This window comes from Spermophilus citellus, assembly GCF_964194105.1.
Source record: "Spermophilus citellus genome assembly, chromosome: 17".
NCBI classification, from domain to species: Eukaryota; Metazoa; Chordata; class Mammalia; order Rodentia; family Sciuridae; genus Spermophilus; species Spermophilus citellus.
In genome coordinates, this window is record NC_138199.1 from 13,132,396 (window position 1) to 13,156,497 (window position 24,102).

The 24,102-nt window shown below is 45.1% G+C and overlaps 2 protein-coding genes across 7 annotated transcripts in view; one reads left to right on the plus strand and one right to left on the minus strand.

Moving 5' to 3' along the window:
• Nucleotides 1–12,378, plus strand: part of MYH10 (myosin heavy chain 10) — a 152,020-nt gene extending 139,642 nt beyond the window's left edge. For all 4 annotated transcript variants that reach the window (XM_081270974.1, XM_081270971.1, XM_081270972.1 and 1 more), the window contains 8 exons: nucleotides 555–716; nucleotides 2,398–2,526; nucleotides 5,270–5,358; nucleotides 6,136–6,259; nucleotides 6,337–6,545; nucleotides 7,966–8,074; nucleotides 9,341–9,513; nucleotides 10,722–12,378. In XM_081270974.1, the coding sequence (XP_081127100.1) occupies nucleotides 555–716; nucleotides 2,398–2,526; nucleotides 5,270–5,358; nucleotides 6,136–6,259; nucleotides 6,337–6,545; nucleotides 7,966–8,074; nucleotides 9,341–9,513; nucleotides 10,722–10,866 (1,140 nt within the window). In that variant the 3' untranslated portion in view covers nucleotides 10,867–12,378. The remainder of the gene's footprint in view (nucleotides 1–554; nucleotides 717–2,397; nucleotides 2,527–5,269; nucleotides 5,359–6,135; nucleotides 6,260–6,336; nucleotides 6,546–7,965; nucleotides 8,075–9,340; nucleotides 9,514–10,721) is intronic.
• A 1,291-nt stretch (nucleotides 12,379–13,669) lies between these two features.
• NDEL1 (nudE neurodevelopment protein 1 like 1) overlaps nucleotides 13,670–24,102 on the minus strand; it is a 39,454-nt gene continuing 29,021 nt past the window's right edge. Inside the window, exons 9-10 of one of the 3 annotated variants that reach the window (XM_081270975.1) lie at nucleotides 20,976–21,046; nucleotides 13,670–18,209 (exon numbers count right to left, since the gene is read on the minus strand). In XM_081270975.1, the coding sequence (XP_081127101.1) occupies nucleotides 18,154–18,209; nucleotides 20,976–21,046 (127 nt within the window). In that variant the 3' untranslated portion in view covers nucleotides 13,670–18,153. Of the gene's footprint in view, nucleotides 18,210–20,484; nucleotides 21,047–24,102 lie in introns of those variants that run through there. The other 2 variants (XR_014019321.1, XM_081270976.1) reach the window with 2 other exon arrangements.

Consider the following 24,102-nt stretch of genomic DNA (forward strand, 5'->3'; position numbering starts at 1 on the left):
TTGTTGGCCTTTATTTGGACACTCCTCAGTTGGATCCCTTTGATAGCCTGCCGCTTTCCTTATGTATCAAATGTAGTTTCTGCCTGGGTCTGAAGCCCCCATAATCTGGTCATGCCCACCTTTGCAGGCCTAATTCCTTCCAGTACTGCCAAACACATGTCCCTACACTGGGCCAGCGTGGCTACTGTGGCCCAGGGACATGATCATGCCCACTGTTCCCCCTAGGTTCCTTAACAAGTAATCCCTGTCCTCTGTGTGTCTGTCCCAGCCTGTTTGTTAAATCACTGTCTCACTTCTCATATCTTTGCATCTTCAGTTAGGCCTCTGCTTCCTCATGCGTCTTCATTAGCAATCAGTGGGAACGGTGTGTACTGGGTGTTGCTTACAGATCCTCTGAACTAAACTCAACTACTGAGGTTTAGTAGCAGTAAGGACTGCTGGTAACAGACCACCTCTACCAAGTAACGGAGGTTCCACTCACCCAAGTCACCAGAGCCCTTAAATGGCAACGGGCTTTTGGCTTCAACCAGCTATAACCAGATGTTGTTCATCAGGTTCGGGAGCTCGAGGCAGAGCTAGAGGATGAGAGAAAACAGCGGGCACTTGCTGTTGCTTCAAAGAAGAAAATGGAGATAGACCTGAAAGACCTTGAAGCTCAAATTGAAGCTGCGAACAAAGCTCGGGATGAAGTGATCAAACAACTTCGCAAACTTCAGGTAAGTGCAGGAGCCGTGGAAGCCTTTGGACAGGTGGTTCTGCTGAGATCAGGGACTTTGTGACCCTTGTTGCTTTTACACAAGGACAAACTGAAGAAGGAAAGAAAGATTGCCACCTCCTCCCTGAGCTTGGCGCCCAGCCACTTCCACTCAGGAGGCCACACAACTGACCCCTTGGCTGAGGGTTGAGGCAGCAGGGCACAGAGATGGCTCACATGGACCTGTGTGTCCACAGGATATGTTTTAAGGCAGCTGGGGATGGAGTCCACAGAAGAAATACACAATTTCTGGGTCATGACTCCTGTGACCCCCAAGTCACCAAGAGAAGGTTGTGTGACTTTCCTTTATTAGGACTGTGCGCATTAATCGTCTTCTGATCATTTTGGTCATCACTTTGCTACCCAGATGATGTACCTGTTTCACTAACTCAACTGCGTAAATAATCTATTTCAATCCACAGTGTGGGCAGGTGTGTGTAGGCCACCCCGTGATGCCAGCAGGAGTGTAGATAGGCACAACTGTGGTGGTGGAAAGTTTCGTTCAACCTTGAGAAATTAATCTAACAAAGTACAAAGAGATGTTTACGTAAAAATATCTAAGCCGCTGTGTTATTTATGTGTATGTCCTATACTTCCCCAGTCTTGAGTGCCATAGCTTTGTAGGAAGTTTTGAATTTGGGAAATGTGACTTATCCATCTTTGTTCTTTTGCTAGACTGTTTTGTCTATTCTGGAGGGTTCCTTGCAATTCCCTAAAGTAATTAGGATCAGATTGTTAATTTCTACGCTCCCCCCACCCTCCCAAAAAAAAGCAAACTTGGATTTCACGAATTATTACATAAACTCTGTAGATCAATTCTGGAAGTACTGCCAAATCTAAGTCTTAACCTGTCTTCTAATCCATGAATATGGATGTCTTTCCATTTATTTAGATCTAACTTTTGTACAATAATATAATTTTGATGTATATTTCTTTCACGTCTTTTGTTCCATTTATACCTAAGTATTTGATGCTATTATGAATGTAATCACTTTAATTTTGAATGTTCAAGGTGTACAGAATTGCAGTTGTTTTTTTTTTATATTAATCTTATATCCTGCCACATTGCTGAACTTGTTTATTGTAATGGGTTTTTAGTGGATTCTTCAGATTTCTTATATATAAGATCATATCAGTTTCTTACTGATGTCTTTTATCACAGTTGAGAAAGTTTCCTTCTCTTTGTAGCACACTGAAAATTTTTACAATGAAAAGATATTAGATTTTGTCAAATGTGTCTTCGGTATTTCTTGAGATGATTATATTCATTTTTTATTTTCAAGACAACTTTGTGTTCTTCAGATAAATCACACCTGGACATGGTGTGTATTCCTTTTTCCTGGTTACCAGATTCAGTTTGTCACTATCTTACTGAATATTTTTACATCAGTATCCATAAAAGATTTTAGTCTATAGTCTTATGGTATCATTGTCACTTCCACAACTTTCATATTTACAGTGAATTTGTGTTCATTTTATTTATTTTTATGGGGATGAACCTAGTGCCTCACACATACTAGGCAAGCACTCTACTACTGAGCCACAACCCCAGCCCTTTATGTTAATTTTATAAATTGGAAAAAATATCATGTTTAAAAACTAACAATGAAAACTACCCCCAAAACCTTCTTATTTAATCTTAGGCTCAGATGAAAGATTACCAACGTGAATTAGAAGAAGCCCGTGCGTCTCGAGACGAGATTTTTGCACAGTCCAAAGAGAGTGAAAAAAAACTCAAGAGTTTGGAAGCAGAAATCCTTCAGTTGCAGGAGGTTTGTCTGTCTTTTATTTATTCAGTTATTCAGCAAATATTTGCTCTTGAAATATCTCCAAGATCAGATAAATATATTTTAGTATCTTTGTAGCTTAATGTAATTTCAGTATCCATTCCTAACAATCATCACGTTGCCTCAGTTTGGGGAACAGAAAGCAGTCATACTTTGACACTATTCATCAATATTCCTCTACCTGGCTAAAGGAAAAAGCTGATTAGGAGCTTTTCAACCTACCTGCCAGACCTGTTCCCCTGGGGGAGCAAGGGAGTGGCTCTCACTTGTTTCTTTGGTGTTGGTAAGCACAGGGCTCATTTAGTTCTCACCCTAGCAGGCACAGGATTGTCTTTGCACAGAAGCTCTGTTCCTATGATCCTTAAAAGGGGAGAAGTATATTGCACTGAGAGGCAACTGCCTCGTGATCAACAGTTGTTCTTTCATTCTTTCTTCCCCCACCCGCTGTGGTATTGGGGATTAGACACAGGGCCTGAGGCTAGGCCAGCTCCAGCCCAACAAATATTCTTTCATTCATCTCTTTTCTTAAAGTTCTCACAAGGGGGGTGGGGAGCAATGAAGTGTTTACATATAATGTGGAATTCTCTCCTTGTAAGGCATGGTTGAACATATACATTTCTTTATAAATGAAAGATGATTACAATCTATTCAAACTTAAAACAATAATAACTTGAAATATTAGTACCAACTTATATGAAGACTAAGGCCCAATACAAACATGTGGCGATGCTGGATAATATCACCGAAAGTAGACTTGAGTTGGGAAGAAAGATAAGGAGTTCTCTAGGTGTCTGGAATAAAGGAACTGAAAACCAGATCAGTACATTGAGCAGCCTAGGAGTTACCCTGAGAGCCTCTTTATTTTGTTACATTGTTTTTTGCTTTAGTTCCTTCATGTTTTGTTTTCATTTTCATTTTGGTTTTTGAGACAAACTCTTGCCTTGACCAGGCTAGCCTTGAACTTGTGATCCTCCTGCCTCAGCCTCCTGAGGAGCTGGGATTACTGGCAAGTGCCCAACTATGGCTTCTTCTTTACTCGGTGAAAATTTAAAAGTCTGATTAAATTTCCAAGTGTATGACATTTTTTAGTTGATTTCTAATTTTATTATATACAGAGAATAGAAAGAAGAGTTTTTACCAATATTCTTTAAAATTGGATTTATCAATGAGTATTTTAAGTTCTCTGCATTCATCATGGAGTTGACCAGTGATATCCCAAATGCTCATTTCCCTGCAGGTGATGGGACCCATGGAGCCTGTCTCCTGGACAGTTCCTAGGCCATGACCAAGTGTCCAGGCAGTACTCCCTGCACCTTTGTTGTTTTGAAAGCCAGCAGTGTTCATTCCAGACCTTCAGGCAGAGGCCACACACTGCATAGGAAGGACAGACTGAGCCAGAAAGCCAGCCTGCCCTTCCCTTTCTCTTATACTTTTCCTTCTCTCCAACACCTTTGTCCCTTTAGCATATAGGCCCTGGGGTCTTTTCCATTTTCCTTCGGGTCCATCAGGCTGCCTAAAGCACACCCAGCTGACGGACAGGAACCCAGTTGAGTATCTAGGACCCAAGAAGACTGAACAAGTAAGAGGCCAGATGGCAGAGCTGTGACTTTCAGCCTTTGGGTTAGGTCCAAAGCATTCTGCCAGCTGCCCTTATATCCTGGACAGCTGGCCTTGCCCATATGTGAGGGCCATGTGTGCTAGAATTTGGTCTCCTGGGAGGACCCATCTCCTGTACACAGGCAGTCTTATCTACATGCCAGAGCCTGCAGATGAACTACTATACAGCCCTGCCCCTTACACATCTTCAGGATATGCTCTTGTCAAATATAACACCTTTTAAAAGGGCAGCTCTGGAAAAGGAGGCAGAACCCCAGCTTTCTGCTCTTGATCAACCTTGAAAGACTGGGGCCAATCTCTCCTAGTTTCCTAGTTTTCCTCATGATGAAATTCCCAGATTCTAAGGCTGTGATCTCAGTCTTTACACTGTTGGGGTAAGAATCCTGCCCCTGACTCCTTTCACAGCAAATCATCTTTGCGTGGATGCAGTCCTCTGAGAGCCTGCCACAGAGGCCCAGCTATCCAGCACTTGAGCTCCTGCAGCCATGCTACACTCACCTACCCACAAGGACCCGTGATCCTTGTGGCACTGCTGCCCTGACAGCCACCAGTCTAGTGTACCTGATCGCCATATGTACATGTCAAAGATACTCCAAGACCATAACTTGGTGTAGTTCACTTTCCTGTAGGGTTCAGGGTAAAGTTTGTGCTCAGTTAATATTTAAAAATTTAAAAAAAAAAAAATTTTAAAGGAAGGCTTGCCAGGCACAGTGGTGCTCACCTGCATTCCCAGCTCCTCTGTAGGCTGAGGCAAGAGGATCTCAAGTTCAAGGCCAGCCAGCCTGGGCAATTTAGTAAGACCATGTCTCAAAAAATAAACACCAGCCTTCAAGGATGATAGGAATACCCACCTCTTATTTGACAGCAAAGCCCCTACATGGACTAGGACTTCCTCTGTGGGCCTTTTGTTTCTGGCTGTTGAGGCCACACATCACCGGGCTGGCCACGAGTTATCTTCAGCCCGCTTGCCAGCTTCCCTTCTCACATCTAAGCTGCAGTTAGAGATGCAAGTGGAAAGGCTGGAGCCGGGCTGCCACAGCTCCAGGCACTGTCAGATTTCACATGAGGATATGGTAATGGCCAGTGCCTAAATCAATCTAAACTTATTCAGGAACTTGCCTCGTCTGAGCGTGCCCGCCGACACGCCGAACAAGAGAGAGATGAACTGGCCGATGAGATTGCCAACAGCGCTTCTGGCAAGTGAGTCTCCAGGCAGCAGGTGGGCAGGGACGGGGGTTTAGAGAGCAGTGGTGTCCACCCCAGCCTGTGGTCCCTGACTTCGGGCATGCAGAGTCACTCACGGGCCTGCTCATCCATTCAGGGTCTAGAAGGATGAGCAGGAAGTGCTGAGCCTGGACAGCGGCAGCCATGGGCACTCACATGCCAGTCCTAATGGCTCATACAGAGGGGTGTCCCTGGGCTGCACTGACCTGGGGTGGCGAGTCCTCACTTTCAGATCTATTAGGTTTGGCAGGCAGGTTCCTTAGACATGACCTTTCTCTGATTCATTTTTCATTAAGAATCACTTTTTCTGAATAAGTGGATTTCTCCATTTGATTACTATATTGAAGGTACATCATGAGCCTTTCCTAACATGCCATGATGAGGCGCTGGAATTTTATGCTCAGTGCACTGAGAAGCCATTAGGTAGTGTTTAAGTGAGGAAATGCTGGGATCCTGCTGGCATCCTGAAAGCTGACCCTGGCTATAGTCTGTAGAGTCTGATGGAGAGAGGCAGAGAGGCTGGCAGGCTGCCGGATCCCAGGAAAAAGACCCCAGGGCTGGGAAGGGAGACAGGTGTGGGCAGGGAAGCGAATCGAGTAGGGCTTGTAGGTGGATTTGGGGGGTAGGTACAGGAGAGAGAAAGCAATTGGGAGTGATGCTCAGGTCGCCACACAGCAGGGTGGTGGAGTCTCCCAAGTCCAACCTGCGCTGCGCTGACTGGTGCTGAGTGTCACCTCTCCTCGCCCTGGCCAGGTCTGCGCTGCTGGATGAAAAGCGGCGTCTGGAAGCGCGGATCGCACAGCTGGAGGAGGAACTTGAAGAGGAGCAGAGCAATATGGAGCTGCTCAACGACCGCTTCCGCAAGACCACTCTGCAGGTAGCCATCTTACACAGCCATCCCCGGGAGGGGCTGTGCTGCCTCTTGGCAAGAATGACTGAATCCCCCTCTTCTAGGTGGACACGCTGAACACAGAGTTGGCGGCTGAACGCAGTGCCGCCCAGAAGAGTGACAATGCACGCCAGCAACTGGAGCGGCAGAACAAGGAGTTGAAGGCCAAGCTACAGGAGCTGGAGGGTGCTGTCAAGTCCAAGTTCAAGGCCACCATCTCAGCCTTGGAAGCCAAGATTGGGCAGCTAGAAGAGCAGCTTGAGCAGGAAGCCAAGTAAGAGGTTCTTGCTGCCTTCAGCCATAACTCACTGTGTATCTGCCTCAGAGCAGGCTTCAGGCTCAGTCTGTATCAGACTCCACACAGACATGCACCCTGCCCCGGGTGCTCCCAGTGCAGGGAAACAGGATGATAGGAGTACATGTGACCAGAGTGGCAGATAGAAGGTGCCATGAGCCATGAAAGAAGGGAGAGTTTGGGAGGACACCTGTGAGATGGCACGGGCTGGCCTGCTTGTCAGCCCCTCCTGGATTCACTGTGCCTGTGATTTCCTAGGTACTGTTAAATTTATATCTCTACCCTAAGTCAGTTTCCCAGGTTGGTGGCATCCCGTGAAATATTGCAGTTTGCTGGCAGAGAAGAAAAACAGTTTTTCTTCCCCATAGGAAGAGGTTGCTCAACAGTTTCCATTTTGCTAAGCATGGTGAAAATTGTTAGGAATTACACCATACAGTCTTGGCAGACATTTATGCAGCTATTAAAATCATAGGCTGCCAGAGCTGGAGACAACTTCCACTTCACCTCCATGTTAGGGAAATTGAGCCCAGCACCCTCCCAACCCTGTTTCCCAGTACTTCCCACTCCCCTTGAGACTCCACTAGGCTGAAAGAAAACAATTAAGGTCTTGTTTTAGTTGTGATTAACATAACTTGACCTTTCATCTGACCCCACTGCAATCCATTTTTTCATAGCATTTAAGGAACAAAGAATCTTTTCTGTTTTCCACAAAATCCTCCAAATAAGTTACCTCTCGTCCTTAAGGGACAAAGTCCCATGCAGGAAACATAGCAATTTGTTTGACTTCTAGCCAGTTGAATGCATAGGGTTTTGATGGTCTTTGTTTGCTGCTAAAGCTTCCAGCATCCTAAGTAGGTAGGTGGGTAGATAGTAAATTCTAAATTGAGATGATCACTTAATTGGAATTTTTAAAAATTTTTTTTAATTGTAGATGGATACAATAGCTTCATTTTATTTGTTTGTTTATGTGGTGCTGAGGATCAAACCCAGTGCCTCACACATTCAAGGCAAGCGCTCAACCACTGAGCTACAATCATAGCCCACTTAATTGGAATTTTTATCTTTCAGGCAAAAAGGTTAGGTGGTTAGACTGACCAACTAAGGTTTAGGTCTTTCAGTATAGCTGATAGGTAGCCTATGTGTAATTACTCTTCAAAAGATCACTGAATAAAGTGATCAATACCTGCATGTGCAGAAAAGTATGCTTTTTCTACCTGTCAGCAGTGAGGGCCACACTAAAGATAATTCCTTTTTAACCAAAAGAAAAATGCTTTAAAGCCATATTAATGGTGTTAGTGTGGGAAGAGGGGTCCATGGGGCATTCCAACATGTCATCATCCAAAGAAAAAGAACTTTTATAATTTCCAGAATTTTAAAACGACTATAATCACTTTTACAGGGAACGAGCAGCTGCCAACAAACTAGTCCGTCGTACTGAGAAGAAGCTCAAGGAAATCTTCATGCAGGTTGAAGATGAGCGTCGACATGCGGATCAGTATAAAGAGCAGGTACAGGAAGCGGGGCAGGATGCGTGTCCGCCTCCCTGGAGGTGCTTCAACAAAGGGCCTGGTGATAAATGAACCAGATGCCACAACGTACTGGCAGAATGAAGAAAAATGCTATTTGAAATTCTTAATTCTAACATTTGCACTACCGCGCCCACCCTGTGTTCCCAGCAAGCTCTCCTGGGGCTAGGGATATAGAGGCAGCAAGATGAGGGGGCAAGAGCAAGTCAGTGAGGCTTTGAGGTGTGAGACCAGACTCAATTTCAAAGTTATCATCTGATCACCCATTAGAAATTGTACCTTAAGAGTGCAGAGATTTCCCTTAGTTTCACTCATGGTTATCTCCCTGGTGCCTGGATGTCATTGGGCATAGTTGGCAGGCACGGAATACCATCTGGCTGGAAGGGGATGAAGATGTTGAATGGAAACTGAAAACTAGTGCACTGCGCAGGCACGGAGTGCTCTTCCTTGTGTGTAGCCAGGTGTCCTAAATGTGGCATGAGTCTGCACCCACTGCAGCCTGGGTGGCTCTGTCCAGCTCTCCCCCCTCTGCTGTGATGATGAATCTTATTGCTGCAGACACTGAGCAGGAAGGTGGACAGAGCTGAGGATTTGCTGCCTTTGTCCCCTCCGGACCCTCCCCCTTGGGCACCCTGCTCATCAGGCACCCCAACTTCTCATCCTGCCTGCACTCAGAGCTTGGCAATTCTGAGTGGATGTGAGCTGGACCCACAGGTGACAGGCCAGTCCCTGTCATTTTAGGAGTGAAGGATCCAGTGAGGCGGCTCTCAGTGCTCATGGCCCGTCTTCCAAAGTGAATATCAAAGTAGTGCATCTGAAACACCCATGCTTCACCAGAGCTGTGAAAACGCACGGTGCAGCCTCATGCAGCTGCCAGTTGTTGAAGCTGCTTCTGCATTTTACAAGAAATGCTGAAAGCAGTTCCTTTTCCTGATCCCATGGGTTTACTCAAGTTGAGTAATGACTGAGTCATTTTTCTGCAGGAAGCTCATAGGTGATAAAGCAGTTCATTTTAAGTTTTGTGAAGAATTTGCTCTGTAGACACTGGCTTTGCTGAGAGTGGCAGCCAAGTTAAAAGCCATAGACCAGCCCCCGAGGGAGTATGTGTGTGTAACTTCATGCAGAGGTATGCACACATGCGTATACTTACAAGGGTCTCTCTTGGAGCTTGCTCACACACATGCGGGGTGCAGAGAGGCTGACACAGAATTCATAAGTTTGCTGTCTCGGTTTGTTCACTCCCCCAAGATGGAGAAGGCCAATGCCAGAATGAAGCAGCTTAAGCGGCAGCTGGAGGAAGCTGAGGAGGAAGCTACCCGTGCCAACGCATCTCGACGTAAACTCCAGCGGGAACTGGACGATGCCACTGAGGCCAATGAAGGCCTGAGCCGCGAGGTCAGCACTCTGAAGAACCGGCTGAGGTGAGTCCTGGTGGGGGCACACGAGCTGGCGGGCTGGTAGATGCACACATAGACCATCCTTCCTCTGAATCACTGCATTCAAGATTTGTGGCCCAGCACAGTAGCACATGCCTATAAACCCAGCAGTTTTGGGAGACTGAGACAGGAGGATCAGGAGTTCAAAGCCAGACCCAGCAATGGCGAAGTGCTAAGCAACTCAGTGAGACCCTGTCTCTAAATAAAATACAAAATAGGGCTGGGAAGGTGGCTCAGTGGTTGAGTGCCCCCTGAGTTCAATTCCCGGCATCCCCCATCCCACCCCCACAAAAAAAAAGAAAAAAAAGAGTCTGACCATCACATAGTACATGGGAAGGAGAAAAGAGAGATCCACTCATTCTTTGCCACGGCTAGTGGACTGAAGCAACATACCACAAGGCTGGAGAGTTAGGTCACTTGTCTGCTCATGTCCAGACAACCCCATGCATAAGAGGTCCCGGTCTCCATTCAGAAGCAGAGCAGGAGCTCCCCATAGAAACCGGCACAGTCGGCCCTCAGTGTGTTCCTCCTCTGTGCCAGTGCGAGGACAGTGTGTGGGACAGCTGGAGTTCAGCTTGCTCCCTAGGAAAAGCCAAAGAGTCAGCAACTGGCCGATGAGCACATTTGACTCCTGCCCTGCTGCCAAGAATGGTTTTACAGGATTGTGTTGAGTGTGGGGAGAGGCAGGTACTGACTGAACCCCAAAAGCACTTTACCACTGAGCTACATCTCCAGTCCTTTTTACATTGAGACTGGTCTAAGTTGCTCAAACTTGGAATCTTCCTGCCTCAGCCTCCCAAGTTGCTCAGATTATAGATATGTGCCACCACCTAGTTTTTACATTTTTAAGGATTTGTTAAAAAGATTTTTGTTATCTGGCCCTTTTATCAAAAATGTTGGTTAGCAGGTAGAGTTTGCTTTAATCCATCTTTCTCACCATTTCCATCAATCTTACATTGAACCAGATCATCCCCAGGTCTCTGAGGACTGTTTCATGTACACTGTGTGTTGACCAGGGTGCCCCTGGGCGGGGACAGTAGATTGGACAAGCACAAAGCCTCTCCCAGTGGTACCCATCTCCCACAAGGCCATGTGTCCCAAGGACAAGACTCAGCATTGCTGAGGGTGGATCACCATGAAGGTCGCATGTTCTTATGCATCTGCCCATGTGCATCTGCTTTCTCTTTTCCCAGGCGGGGTGGCCCAATCAGTTTTTCCTCAAGCCGATCTGGCCGGCGTCAGCTGCACATTGAAGGAGCTTCCCTGGAGCTGTCAGATGATGACACAGAAAGTAAGACCAGTGATGTCAATGAGACACAGCCGCCACCATCCGAGTAGAGGCACAGGAAGCCAGAGGAGGCAATCCAGTGGGACAGGCAGGAACTCCCGGGCGCCAGCCTGCCCGGGGCATCCTACAGAGTGAGGAATCAGCAAGCTATGGAATTCCTTACGGAAAGATCAACTGTGTCTTAAGGCTTTCCGCCTACACAGACTGTATCCCGCTTCAGATTAGGTACAATTGCTCCCCTTTTTATATATATACATACACAAGACACACACATATTAAACAGATTGTCTCATCGTTGCATCTATTTTCCATATATTCATCAAGAGACCATTTTATAATACATGTTAAGAAAAGAACCCTTTTTAAAGCAAACTCCAGACCCTTCGTTGCCAGTCGCTGGGTCGGGGGCAGCCCCGTGGTCGTTGCTCAGTCGCTCTGCATGCTCTCTGTCAAGACAGACAGGTAACTTAGTTCTGTGTTCATGTGGCCCTGACTCCTCGGCCGCATCCAGTCTTAGAACATTGTGGAACTTAAACAGCACTCGTATCTCATTTTCTTCAAATAATGATCACTATTTCAGTGAGCAAACTGTGAAAGGGGCTTCGGAAAGATTAGGAGGGGTGGGTTGGATTGGGGGAAGCCGCATCCATTTGGGGTTATTATACTCATCTCCCACGGGGTGGCTCTGCCCCTCAAGTTGGTGGTGTCCCTGCATCTACTCATGTGAACTGTCCTACCAGGGCTGGTCTGTGCATAAAGAGGGTGGTGGCCACGACACAGCGGAGGCCTCAGGTGGCAGCCATCCAGGGACTTCCAGATGGTCTCCTGAAGCATCTGGCTTGGCCAGTGCCCCCTTCACTTCAGGAACAAGCTGCCACGGCCCCCACAGGAGCTAGCAGAAGGCCCTCCCTTGCCAGCCAGGCCCTTGTGCTGACTTTGCAAATTCAGCCGCTGCTTTGAGCCCAAAATGGGAATATTGGTTTTGTGTCCGAGGCTTGTTACAAGTTTGTCAATGAGGTTTTGAGGACCTCAAGAACAGATGCCACCTGCCTGAATGTTGACATGCCTGTGGGTGTGAATCCTTCATTTTTCCTTTTCCCTTCCTTTTGGACAGTGTTACAGTGAACACTTAGCATTCTGTTTTTGGTTGATAGTTAAGCAAACTGACATTACAGAAAGTGCCTTAGACACTACAGTACTAAGACAATGTTAAATATATTATTTGCCTCTATAACAATTTAATGTATTAAGTTTTGACTGTGCTTCATATCATGTACCTCTCTAGTCAAAGTGGTATTATAAACATTCAGTGACAACAAATCAGTGTTAATTATAAATCCTTGATCCTCTGCAATGTGCTTGAAAACACAAACCTTTTGGGTTAAAAGCTTTAACATCTGTTAGGAAGAATTTGTCACGTGGGTTTGGAATCTTTGATTTCCCCCTGTATGAACTGTACTGGCTGTTGACCACCAGACACCTGACTGCAAATATCTTTTCTTGTATTCCCATATTTCTAGACAATGATTTTTGTAAGACAATAAATTTATTCATTATAGATACTTACGCCTGCTTATTTACTTGGAGGAAAAAGCACCCGTTGAGAATAAACAGACCTCAATAAAGAAGAATAATCATGTGAACATGGAACCTGTTTTCTCACCTTCTGTTCTCAATATCCCATCTGTGGCTTGACTGGAGGGGGGTTAGCTACACAGACTTAAAAGATGGTACAAGGTCCACTGGATCTTTCCTCTCCCAGAAATTACTCAATGGCACGCTACATCTCCAGGCAGTCCTGGCTCTTAAGTCCTGTTGTCACCAGTGACCTGCTGTTGTGTGGATAGTTGGGGAGGGAAAGGACACCCGAAGGTGGGGCTGGAGACCCTTTTGCCGAGGAAGCAATTCAGGATGGTTTGGGTCATCAACCAAAGAAGGTAATCACTGGATTAGAGTACTTTAAGAAGTCCAAGAAGTTTCAGGTTGCATCTTCAGACAGGATATACACTGAAAGCACTTTGGGAGTGGATTCAAGCAGCTAAAGTTGGAGAGAAATCCCAGACAGGTTTTTTGGGGGTTTTGGCACCAGGGATTGAACTCAGGAGCACTTAACCACCTGAGCCACATCTCCAGCCCTTTTTTTAATTTAAAGTCAGGGTCTTCCTGAGGTGCTTAGGGCCTCACTACATTGCTGAGGCTGTGTTTGAACTCACAATCCTGACTCAGCCTCCTGAGCCACTAGTATTACAGGCATGTACCGTCACACCTGGCCAAATAAGATTTCTTGCTCCATAATAGTCTTGGCTATTAGTCAAGTGTAAGCCCACACATCAACCTGGTAAGAGGTGCATGTCTAAGCTTCTTAGCAACAGTGAGGACATGAGGAGGACAAAAGTGCTCCCTTTTGTTCGCAAAGGTAGTTGGAGTTCCAGTGTTGCAGCTACTTTCTCTCACCCACATCCAATAAATTAGTCCAGGAGTTCATGGACTTATGGGAATTGTTTGTCTCAAAGAATTCTTTCCTGCTGGCTGGCTTGACTCTCCACATCAGCCCACCAGAAGAAACACTCTCCATGGACTGATTCCAGTTCCAGATGCCACAAAGATGCTAACTAGAAGGAACCTTTCTTCATTAAAAGTACATTCATGGTCTAAGAAAGATAGTTCATAACACCTCTCCCAAGCATTAGGGCACAAGGAAGGTCTTAAGAGGCTGACCACCTTTCACCAAGTAGCACAGGTCACCAAGAGGAGGAACCCAACAAGAGGTTTAGGTGGGATGAAACCATGCTGGAGCTTTGCCTCAAAGCTTCATGCAAACTAAATGCTCCATCTTTGCTATGTCATAGGCACTGTTTTTTTGTTTTGTGTGTGTGTGTGTTTTTAATGGTTCTGGGGATTATTTAAACTACTCTGGTAGGGCTAACACCTATCTCTAGCCTGCTGGCTTGATAACACTTGTAAAACTCTGAAGTCTCTAAAGTCTCTATAGCCCACCATAAGTTCTTCCTGTCACCAATTTTCCCCATCCCTGGCAACCCCAATTAAAATGAACTATGGGCCATAAAGCCAAGTTATTCTGGCCAGCCCTCCTGTGGTGCTGGGTATGATGGTCCCACAGACCCTTTTCCCTAAGCCAGTGATGCCAAGGAATAGACCTGTCCCTGTCAAGACTGATGGAGGGCTGAGGTTAGAGCTCAGTGGAAGAGCGCTTGCCTAGCATGTGTGAGGCACTGGATTTGATTCTCAGCACTACATATGGATAAATAAAGGTCCATTGACAACTAAAAATATGTTAAAAAAAAAAAAAAGACTAGTGGGGAAAGCTTTCAAAACCACCCCTTCCTACCCTGCCTCACCTCTCAAAACCCAAAAGCCAGAACTGGCCACAGAATGGACTCTGGAAAGGAGAAAGGAGAGGCATAGCTCCTCTTTCTCTAGTTCTGGAGACCTACGGGGAGGTCCTCTCTGCAGACTGCCTTATTACTCTAAGAGGGATACGATGAAGTCCCTCCCCACCTTTCTGGGGTAATGTGAACCAAGAGCTTTTCCAAATCTTGACTGATTTTAAAAATGTCCTGCTGCAGAAGTCAGCACCAGACCTCGCAGTCCAGTCCATTCCCATCATTTGGGAATCCACCAAATGTGCAGTGTCTTGTTCTTGTCAGAAATCTAACATGAAACTATCAAAAGGGCATAGTTACCTGATGATTACATTTTCAGAGCTGGTGTCATCCTACAGTTGCAGTGCGTATGTACCATATACAAAAAGTGTGAACATGTCCTTCGACTCCTACTGAGACAGGAAATTCATGTCTGATTCATTACAGCAGGGGGATCTGTTCAGTGTTTCAAAGTAGCCCAATCATGGGCTCCATTCCAACTGACTGGATGTCATGAAGCCTTATTTAAGATTTAATGCGACACTGGGTCTGGGGGAAATCAAGCAGGGTGCTGCCTGCTCCATATTGTACTGTGCAGATTATAAAATACCTCGGATCTCATGCATCTCACAATCACTGTCAGCAGGTGGCAGTTGGGATGTGGCTATCACCTGACTTCTGGTAAGATCAATATAGCCCAGCACCAAAACTTGCAGAATGCATATCAGTAGCTTAGAGGAAAATTCTGGAGCCAACACTGGAACACGCTTTTCAAGAATGCTATATCACCAACACTCAGCACAACACACAGGGCAGCATTGCTTGGGGAAACAAATAATGAAAACAATGGGTCAAATAGTAGTTCAAAAAAATAAAGTAGTTCAGAATGTTGGACTCAGAAGGTGATGTTTTATGAATCTCACCTTTTTCTTTTTGTATATGAATTAAGTGTGATAAGATAGAAATCTGAAGAAGTTTAAAAGCTAATAAATTTATAAGAAGTATAAATGGTGGGCTGGGGCTGGGGCTCAGCAATAGCACACTCTCCTGGCATGTGTGAGGCACTGGGTTCGATCCTCAGCACATTAAAATAAAGGCATTCTGTCCATCTACCATTACAAAAAAAAAAAAAATCTTTAAAAAAGAAGTACAGGGCTGGGGCTATAGCTCAGTGGCAGAGCACTTGCCTTACACGTGGGAGGCACTGGGTCCGATCCTTAGCACCACATAAAAAAATACACAAGTAAAGGCATGCTGTCCACCTACAACTACACACACACACACACACACACACACAAAAAAAAGTACAAATGATAAGCATTTTCATAGTTCTAATTGGAACATTTTTCTTAGTGGTTCGCAAAATATAGGTGTGTCTTCTAAGCCCTGGTGTCTGAGATTCTATGAAATACATAATACTCTCTTCAAGGCCAGGACTCAGGGACCTGGAAAGCAGCTATTCCTCCTCCTCCTCCTCCTTTTCTACTACTATATTTTTTTTTAAGGTGTAGATGAACTCAATACCTTTATTTTATTTATTTATTCATTCATTCATTCATTCATTCATTCTTTTATTCTTTTATGTGGTGCTGAGGATCAAACTCAGTGTTTCACATGTGCTAGGCAAGGGTTCCACCACTGAGCTACAACCTCAGCCCCGGGAAGCTTCTAACATTTCTCCAGGTATGACTGAGCTGGTCACTGGGCAATCAGGGAGCTACTGCCTTGGGTTGCTACTGCTCCAAAACCTTGAACTCTATATCACAGAAGGACAATGGATGAAAATCAGTATTCGGCCAATTTTTCAAAAATTAATCTGAGCAACTTAAAGTAAAAAATTTAGAAGCCACAGAGTAAGCCATCTGCATCCTTTGCATTTCAATTTTTCCACCCTAATAAAGTTGTCATAAGCATGTTCCTGTTTGTGTCCTTCTCCATTGGTCATTTTCAGTCTTGTGTGTAAGCAATGGCTGCACGCTTTCAGGGGCTCATCCTGACCATTTCCTACCAACCAACACTGTATTACAGCCATTGAAACTTGTTTGATTTGTTCTTACCATCACAGAGTATGAAAAGTAGTTTTCACAGCTTATCACATTGTTAGAATGATTCCAGACATACAGAATAGCAAAGAAAACAGTGACATGAAAGTCCACCTCTTCTACATTCCAGTTGACAATGGGATTAACAGTTTTTTTCCTAGTTAAATCAATCACATTTTTTTTTTTTTTTTGAACCAAAGCAAGTGTTTCTTAGCTCCATCCTCTACTACAGGAAGCAGCAGGGCTGAGCTTCATTAAGACATCACTCATCTGTTTCCTCAACCATGTCCAGAAAACCTACAGCCCAGGCTGACCAGCCAGCACAAGTGAACCCACTGCCCTCTGCCAGGCCTCCACCCGCAAAACATGGTCCAGGCAGCATCTCCATACTGTGTCATGGAGACAAGAAACTGACACCTGATCAGAAAACACCCCATAAATGGAAAAGTTCAAGTTCAGTGTGTAATATGTGTCCCTCGGGGGAGGCTTCCTAAAGAGCTAACAGGAAATGCTAACAGAATTCCTGTAGATGCAAATGAACAAAAGGACCTCGAATCAACCCCCCCCCCCCTGCAACACGAACCCCATTTGATCCCCAATTCAAGCACTATTAAGATTTGTTCAGGGGCTGGGGTTGTGGCTCAGTGGTAGAGCGTTTGCCTAGCATGTGTGAGGCACTGGGTTCAATTCTGAGCACCACATATACATAAATAAAATGAAGGTCCATCGACAACTAAAAATTATATATCTAAAAAAAAAGATTTGTTCAGTTTTCAATTTTGCCTCTTCACATGTACACTTATAAAGAAGTCTGTTACATTCATATTTACTCCATTATTGTTTTTCCTTAAAATTCAAAAAAAAGACTACTATATTCCCATAAGTTACATTTTTAATAATCATGGGACCATTTTTCAGATAAGGTGCTTAAAGTCACAGAAAAGTGACTTTCAAAGATGATTGCTCTCCTCTACTCATTTTTAGAAAAGAATCACTTTTTTTTTTTTTTTTTTTGGCTTGGCTTGGCTTTAAAAATTTGTCTTAACCTTTGGGGAAAACAGAGAAAAACAACCATGAAGGAAAAACTTGAATGTGAAAGGGCTTATCTTGGTGTCTTCCAACAGTGAAATCAACTGACTGCTTAGCCCATCCCAACACTTGCCCATGTTCCCTCCAGCAGCCAGGCAGGTTCCTCAGTTTTATTCAGGGAGGAGAGGGTGAGGTAGGTATAGGGTGCTCCCTAAAGCTGTGGCTCTCTCCCAGAACACCTTCTCCCATTTTCCCAAATGTGCTGGCCTCCATCCCAGCTCTCAGGAGATGCTAATGGCAGCTCTGAAACAGCTTCTGAGAGAGGCAGAGTGAACAGTCCAGCAAGAGCAGGACATGGAGGGAGGGAGGGAGGGCTGGGGGAACTGGACTCCTCCTGCTGCACAGCTGTGCTGCCCCCACAGCTCATCATTTCCAAGCCTTCAAAACCTACTCACCTCCTGAGGGAAAAGGCAGACCACAGAAGCTAAGGCCAGCAAAGACTCAAGTTTGGAAAGGCATAGTGGAAAAAGACACTGGCCTCTTTCCCATCTTGGCTTTGCACTGAGCTAGCTGTGTGAGTTCCAGGAAGGCCAACTCTCTGGGAAAACTGTCCCTTCTGCAAACTGAGGAAAAAATAACTATCCTGCTGGGCTCGGCCACTTCCACATGGCTCTCCCATGCCTCACAGGGACTCCGGACTATGAAATGAGTTAGTAGAGTTTCTGGCCACTCTGGGCTGAAAGGAAGAGGAACACTGGCTCCTACTCTCATCCAGGAAGATGTTTCAGGAGCGAGGGATGGGACTGGTGGTGAAGTAAAAACATCTGGAGGCAAGAGGCTGTGCTTTGCCATCCGGAAGATCAGCTGCTTCCAGGTGAGAAGATCACGTGGACCCAGCGTGGAGAGGGCTCATTCCTGACAGCCAGGCAATGGGCAGCCCTAGGAAGAAATCCATTCAGAGGAGATCTTTAGCTAAAAAGGCAAACAGTGAGTAGCAACATTCACACCAAGTTGCAAATGCTCTATGTGAAAAAGTACAAAGCAAAATATTGAACAAAAACATCTAAAAAAATGGATGAGGCTTACGGAGCCAAACAGTTTCCTTACAGGGCCATATGCAAAGGGCTACTACAGTCATGAGAAAAAAAAACAAGTGAGGGTCTACTCCCAAAGGGACTAGAATTAAGTCTAACATCATACTACTACTCTTTCACAGATATAGCCCATGGTCTTTTGGACTGGTGAATACATGGGGCCCATCCCCAGCCATCAACCAACTGATCAACAATTGACAGAACAGTCTGGGTGAGATGAACCCAGAGGTATGCAGCTGCTAAGGAACTGAGAAAACACTGGGAATCCAGGGATGACAACTCAGGTTTCCAAATCTCATCCTTGCTTAAACCAGAGTAGCTCTGCTTGATAGGTTTCAGATTTAGGATTCCTACATGAACAAAGAGGTCTGCTAAATGCCGAAACCACCGATCTAATCCAATCCTTCCAATGATACTTGGGCAAGAAGCTGGGAGTTACTGCACATCAATGGCAAACACCTACAATTCCGATGACTCTGAAGGCTAAGGCCTGAGGATTACAAGCTTAAGGCCAGTTGGGGCAACTTAGCAAGACCCTATCTCAAAATAAAAAGTAAAAAGAACTAGGGAGCTCAGTGGTAGAAGCACCCCTGGTTGAATCCCCGTTACAGCAAGAACAAAAAAGCAATAAGAAACTTGGAGTTTTCTTTCCTTCGGCTCTACCAGCAGAGCTGGGCACAGCACACACCACTGCAAATGCCTTTAGGTGAGTCAGCTTATAACAAAATTTCCAGCAACAGTGAATGACAGACATTCCTTGACAGCAAAAATATTTGAATATGTATCCTACTTAACACTTCTTACTCACTTAGGGCTTTGACTTTTCATTCACTTATAGTTTTAAAACTATGAAGTATGCCATTTATATATGCTGCTGTAAGCTAGCAGTGTTCAAAACCTGACATATTCACACATACCCCCAGTTTACACATTTCTTGTCATGTTGCCTTGTACTTGGAACCACACATCTAGCACCTTCTCTCACTTGCTAGCACTAACCTGAGAATAACAGGAGACAAGTCCAGATCCAAGCAACTTGTAATCCCAAAACATTTGTCATAAGGCCGCACAGCTGGAGGACCAGCTCCTGGATCTATCCCAGTTAGTTACTCCATGACCTGGCAAGCCCCATCCCTCAAAGTCCTGAATGTTCCCCCAGATTTTCACATGGGGCCTGGGACATTCTTGGGCTGCCCCTGGAAATCAAATAGAGCTGGTAACCAGCACAAAGAATTATCATGAGCACGCCTGTTCCCTGCACATCTCCCAAGGCCACCTGAATCTTCTTTGTCTACTCCACAGCTGCTGTCCATCTGCACATCACATATCAGAGCAAAAGAGACACTTGAACTTGGCCTTTGTACACTCCAGCTCTCTCTCACGGGATGGCAGGAACCCAATAAAGCAACCTCAATCCTTTTTTTTTTTTTTTTTTGTGAAATTTATTGTTTCCACATTAAAAGATTTTTTTTTTTTTGAGGGGAAGTATTTTCTTTTTTTTTTCTTTTTTTTCTTTTTTTTAGCCACATGATGATCCTATACAGCTGCCCCAGAGAAGGACACCATCATAAGTCATTAACATGCCATGTGAGTTCTGAATAAATAAAAGCTACAAAGCCCAAGTTATATACAAATATCTTAGGCAATAATGTTTACAAACCTATGTACAATAAAACAAATGTAAACAGTAAATGCAGCATGAGAGTAACCAAAGGATGCACAGGGACAACCACTTTTGGTCAATCTGCCACCAGGAGCTGGCACCAGCCAGCCCCCGGAATCAGGCCACTCAATCCTTCCCAATGCAACTGGACGGACCCTCAGAGGATAAAACAAAAATGTTCTGAAGATGGCATTTAACTGAAGGACCAGAAAGCTGGTGAGGAAGTTGCCACCCACCTCTGAGGCACATGAACAACGCAGCAGCATGGAAGCTCAGCCCTGTGAGTGCCCAGGCCTGGAGGTTCCTGCCACCTGCCACTCAGAGGGCATCTTGCTGCTTTGGAGGCAAGCCTATGGAATGGTAACTGCTTACATAAAATCAGAAGGTACAGACAATGTTTCCCTAATTCAGTGACCTTCCTGACTCTGCCAGAAACAATTCAAACTGTGGGGATGAAGTTGGGGGACACATGATCATGAGCACTGAAGATGCATGGGTGGGAGATCAGGAGAGGGCACGTGTAAACCTGATTTGGGGAAAAACTTCTAGAAGATCTGCAATGTCCTAAACACAACTAAATCCTATCAGTACAGCAGAGTGGGGGCTATGAGGCAGGTGTGATGAATGATACTTCTGCATCCAGTAACCAAGTAATACATGTATGTATCACCTTGTGACCCACAAAAGTGCAATCATGTGAAACCAACGGCACTACGGCGAGAAGAAAAAATAGCCAGTATTGATATCGCGCAGAGTCCTGGGGCTGGGCAGGGCCCAGCAGCCGCCACTGCATGCAGCCTGCCCTCTGCCAGCCATGGGGAGGCAGATGGAAGGGCACAGGGCTGGGCCCAGGCACCAAGGGGTGAGGCGTGGGTGTCCTGGGCTGTTGGAGGAGGGCAGGAGCCCCCACCTGGAGGCCGGGCACTCACACACTGAGAGGCAGCATACCCGGAGCTGAAGAGGGGCGCGAAGAGCCCAGACCAGGAGGAGGAGGAGCTGGGTCAAAGCCGTTCACTGCCCTGTGGAGCGACCATAGCAGAGAGAGGGAGGGAAGGGAAAAAGAAAGAGAGACTGTCATTTAAAAGTACTCCACACACAATAAGAAATTAATTTGCTTTCTCTAACTAGTCCTCAGCTGGCCTACAGTACAATCCTGACAGCCCAAGGGTGAGTGGCATCCCAAAAAGCATCAGTTGGCCAGATAATTGAGAGTACATTTTTAGTCTGGGATACCCAGACCCACATTGACCCACCTGAGCAACTTTGTCACACTGACCACTGCAGCCACAGACCTGATTTTTTCCCCACAGACCAGATCTAAATGACTGGCAATAGTGAACTAGTTAAATAAATGATTGTACGACAACACAATGAAATATCATACACATTCTTCAAGTTTTTTAATAGCATGGGAAAATATTTAGGATGTACTTAATGCTAAATGGAAAATGCCTATGCTCCATGATCTTAAGAAAACAATATATAACCTAGATTCTACAGTGCTGTGGCTCTTATGTACACAAATAGAGAATGTGTGGATTCTATATACACATACATTATATATGCACATACATATACATACATGTATTAATATATCACAGAAGTAGAATTTAACAATCATTACCTTTCTTCCCTCTGAATACTAAGTAAATTTTGTTTACTACTTTATACTTAATTATTTTCCAAATCTCTTATAAATAATAAAATAGAAAAAAATAACTTCTTAAAAATTGTTTAGCAAGCAAAGTCAATTGGGTAGGCTTTTCTTTGCAGACTCATACAATTACCCCAGCCCCCGACAAGCACCAGCCCCCACACCCAGCAAGGTCAAGAGCTCCCAGCCCCACCACCTGGCAGCACAGCCACAGGAAGCAGTAAAGAAGGAATGGAGGGAGGGGCCTAAAACCTCTCTCGGGAGGTTACTTCAGCCTTTTCTGTCCTGAAAAACTTCCAAAGAGAATCTGTCCCACTAGCAACTGCGGGGAGACAGCCAACTGCAAGGGGCTGCACTGCGCCACACCTGCCTACCACTACCCTCCACTTGCTTATAGAATGGGTCCAGGAGCTGACCTAGGGAGCTGGAGAGAGAAGGAAGGGGTGGGAGGTGTTACAAATTCCTCCCAAAGACTACAGTTTTTCATCCTCTGAAGAAGCAACTATAATCTCAGAGAAACAGGCATATAGAGACTTGACAAAGAACCTGTGACTACTCTGAAGAAACAGAGTTTGTATCTCAAGAAAAACACAACCCAGCAAGCACATGCCTATAATCCCAGTGGCTTGGAAGGCTGAGGAAGGAGAATCGAAAGTTCAAAGCCAGCCTCAGCAATGGCAAGGTGCTAAACAACTCAGTGAGACCCTGTCTCTAAATAAAATACAAAATAGGGCTGAGGATGTGGCTCAGTGGTTGAGTGCCCCTGAGTTCAATCCTCAGTACCCCTCCCCCCCAAAAAAAAATCAAACACATTTGGAATCTGAAATCAAGCCACACACAAAAGAAACTAAGAACAATGGATGGGAAGCTCCGATGAACGTGACTTCGCCCTGATGTATAATGTTCTACTTCAGTGATAGCCTGAATTTTTCCTTTTCTTTTTGGGATAAGGGAAGTCTGATTTTTGGGCTTCATCACTTAAAAACTTTAAATCATCTTTCCTCATTCTCCCAAGATTACATGCCTATGTTGTCACTGAGGCTGGGGGCCACATCCTATGTTGTTGTAGCACTCATCTAATAAGGCCATCTGTCATTTGTCTGGTTAGTCTCAGTATCCCCGATTCCTGGCTCCTCCTAGAAACCTCAAGAAGAACAAGACAAAAGGCCTCAGCTTCCAACATGTGACTTAGTTTCCTGGCATCACAAATCACTGTGATGGGCCAGCTTTACTACAGACAGCCACCAAAACTCAGCAGAGAGGGAACACTGTGGGTTGCCAAGAAGAATCTGGCACCTGGTCTATAGGACACACAAAAGCAGCAACCACGAGAGTGGGTCCTTGCAGGTTGGGAGGTAGGTTTCCAGCATTTTCAAGTTAGATGGACTTTTAAAGAAATATCAAGTTTATCTCCATTTTATAGAGCTAAGGAAACCAAACAGAAGGTATAATCATGAACTTAAGCTCACCCAGTGAGTTGTGGGGAAGCTGGGCCACAACCTGCCTCCACATGCCCAGGGCACTAGCCCTTACCAGCCTGCTCTGGTCAGAAGCCACTCAACAGTCATCAGCAAGCAGTCACTTTGGTGCTCCCAGTGCACAAAAACTCTAGGGGGAAAAATAAGCAGTACAATCCAGGATAAAAGGGCAAACTGGAACTAGGTAAGTAACTTCTCCAAGTAGAACTCTTGACTTGAAGGTGGGTAGAGTACAGAGAAGAGGACAATCTGCCAGGGTCTCAGCATCTCTCTTCTGAGTCAAGAAGTTGGAAGTAACAACAAATCCCATCAAAGTGGACAACTATAATACACTGATAAACATATTTGGGAAAAAATGGGAAATTAGAACCAGAGGAAGAACACTGATCCTATAGGTAGGATTTTCAGTCAGGTGAGGTCCCTCTGGGGAACTACAAAGGAGAAAGGATCCCAAGAGAAAAATCGCCTCCATATGCATCAGAAACAGCTAGAGTCAAAGGGAAACGTCCCAGTGGACCACACAGCACTCAAAAGAAGAACAGGCAGGGATGGAAAGACAGATCTGGGAATCAACTATCCAGGTTGGGCACAGTGGCTCATACCTATAATTCCAGTGACTGGGGAGGCTGAGGCAAGAGGATCACAAGTAAGAGGCCAGCCATGGTAATTTAGCAAGACCCTCAGCAACTCAGCAAGACCCTGTCTCAAAATAAAAAAATAAAAAGGAGCCTGGGGATGTAGCTCATTGGTGCAGTGTCCTTGGATTCAATCCCCAGTACCAAAAAGAAAAGGTTCCCAACCTATGAAATTTATGATTTTACACAGCATCTAGTTAAGGAGTCTGAAAAACTGAGACTAAGAAAAGGTGCTGCTACAGTCAGTTGTAAAATGGCAACGTAGTAGTAAAAAGGGGAAATGAGCTAATGCATGTTTAGAATAAATC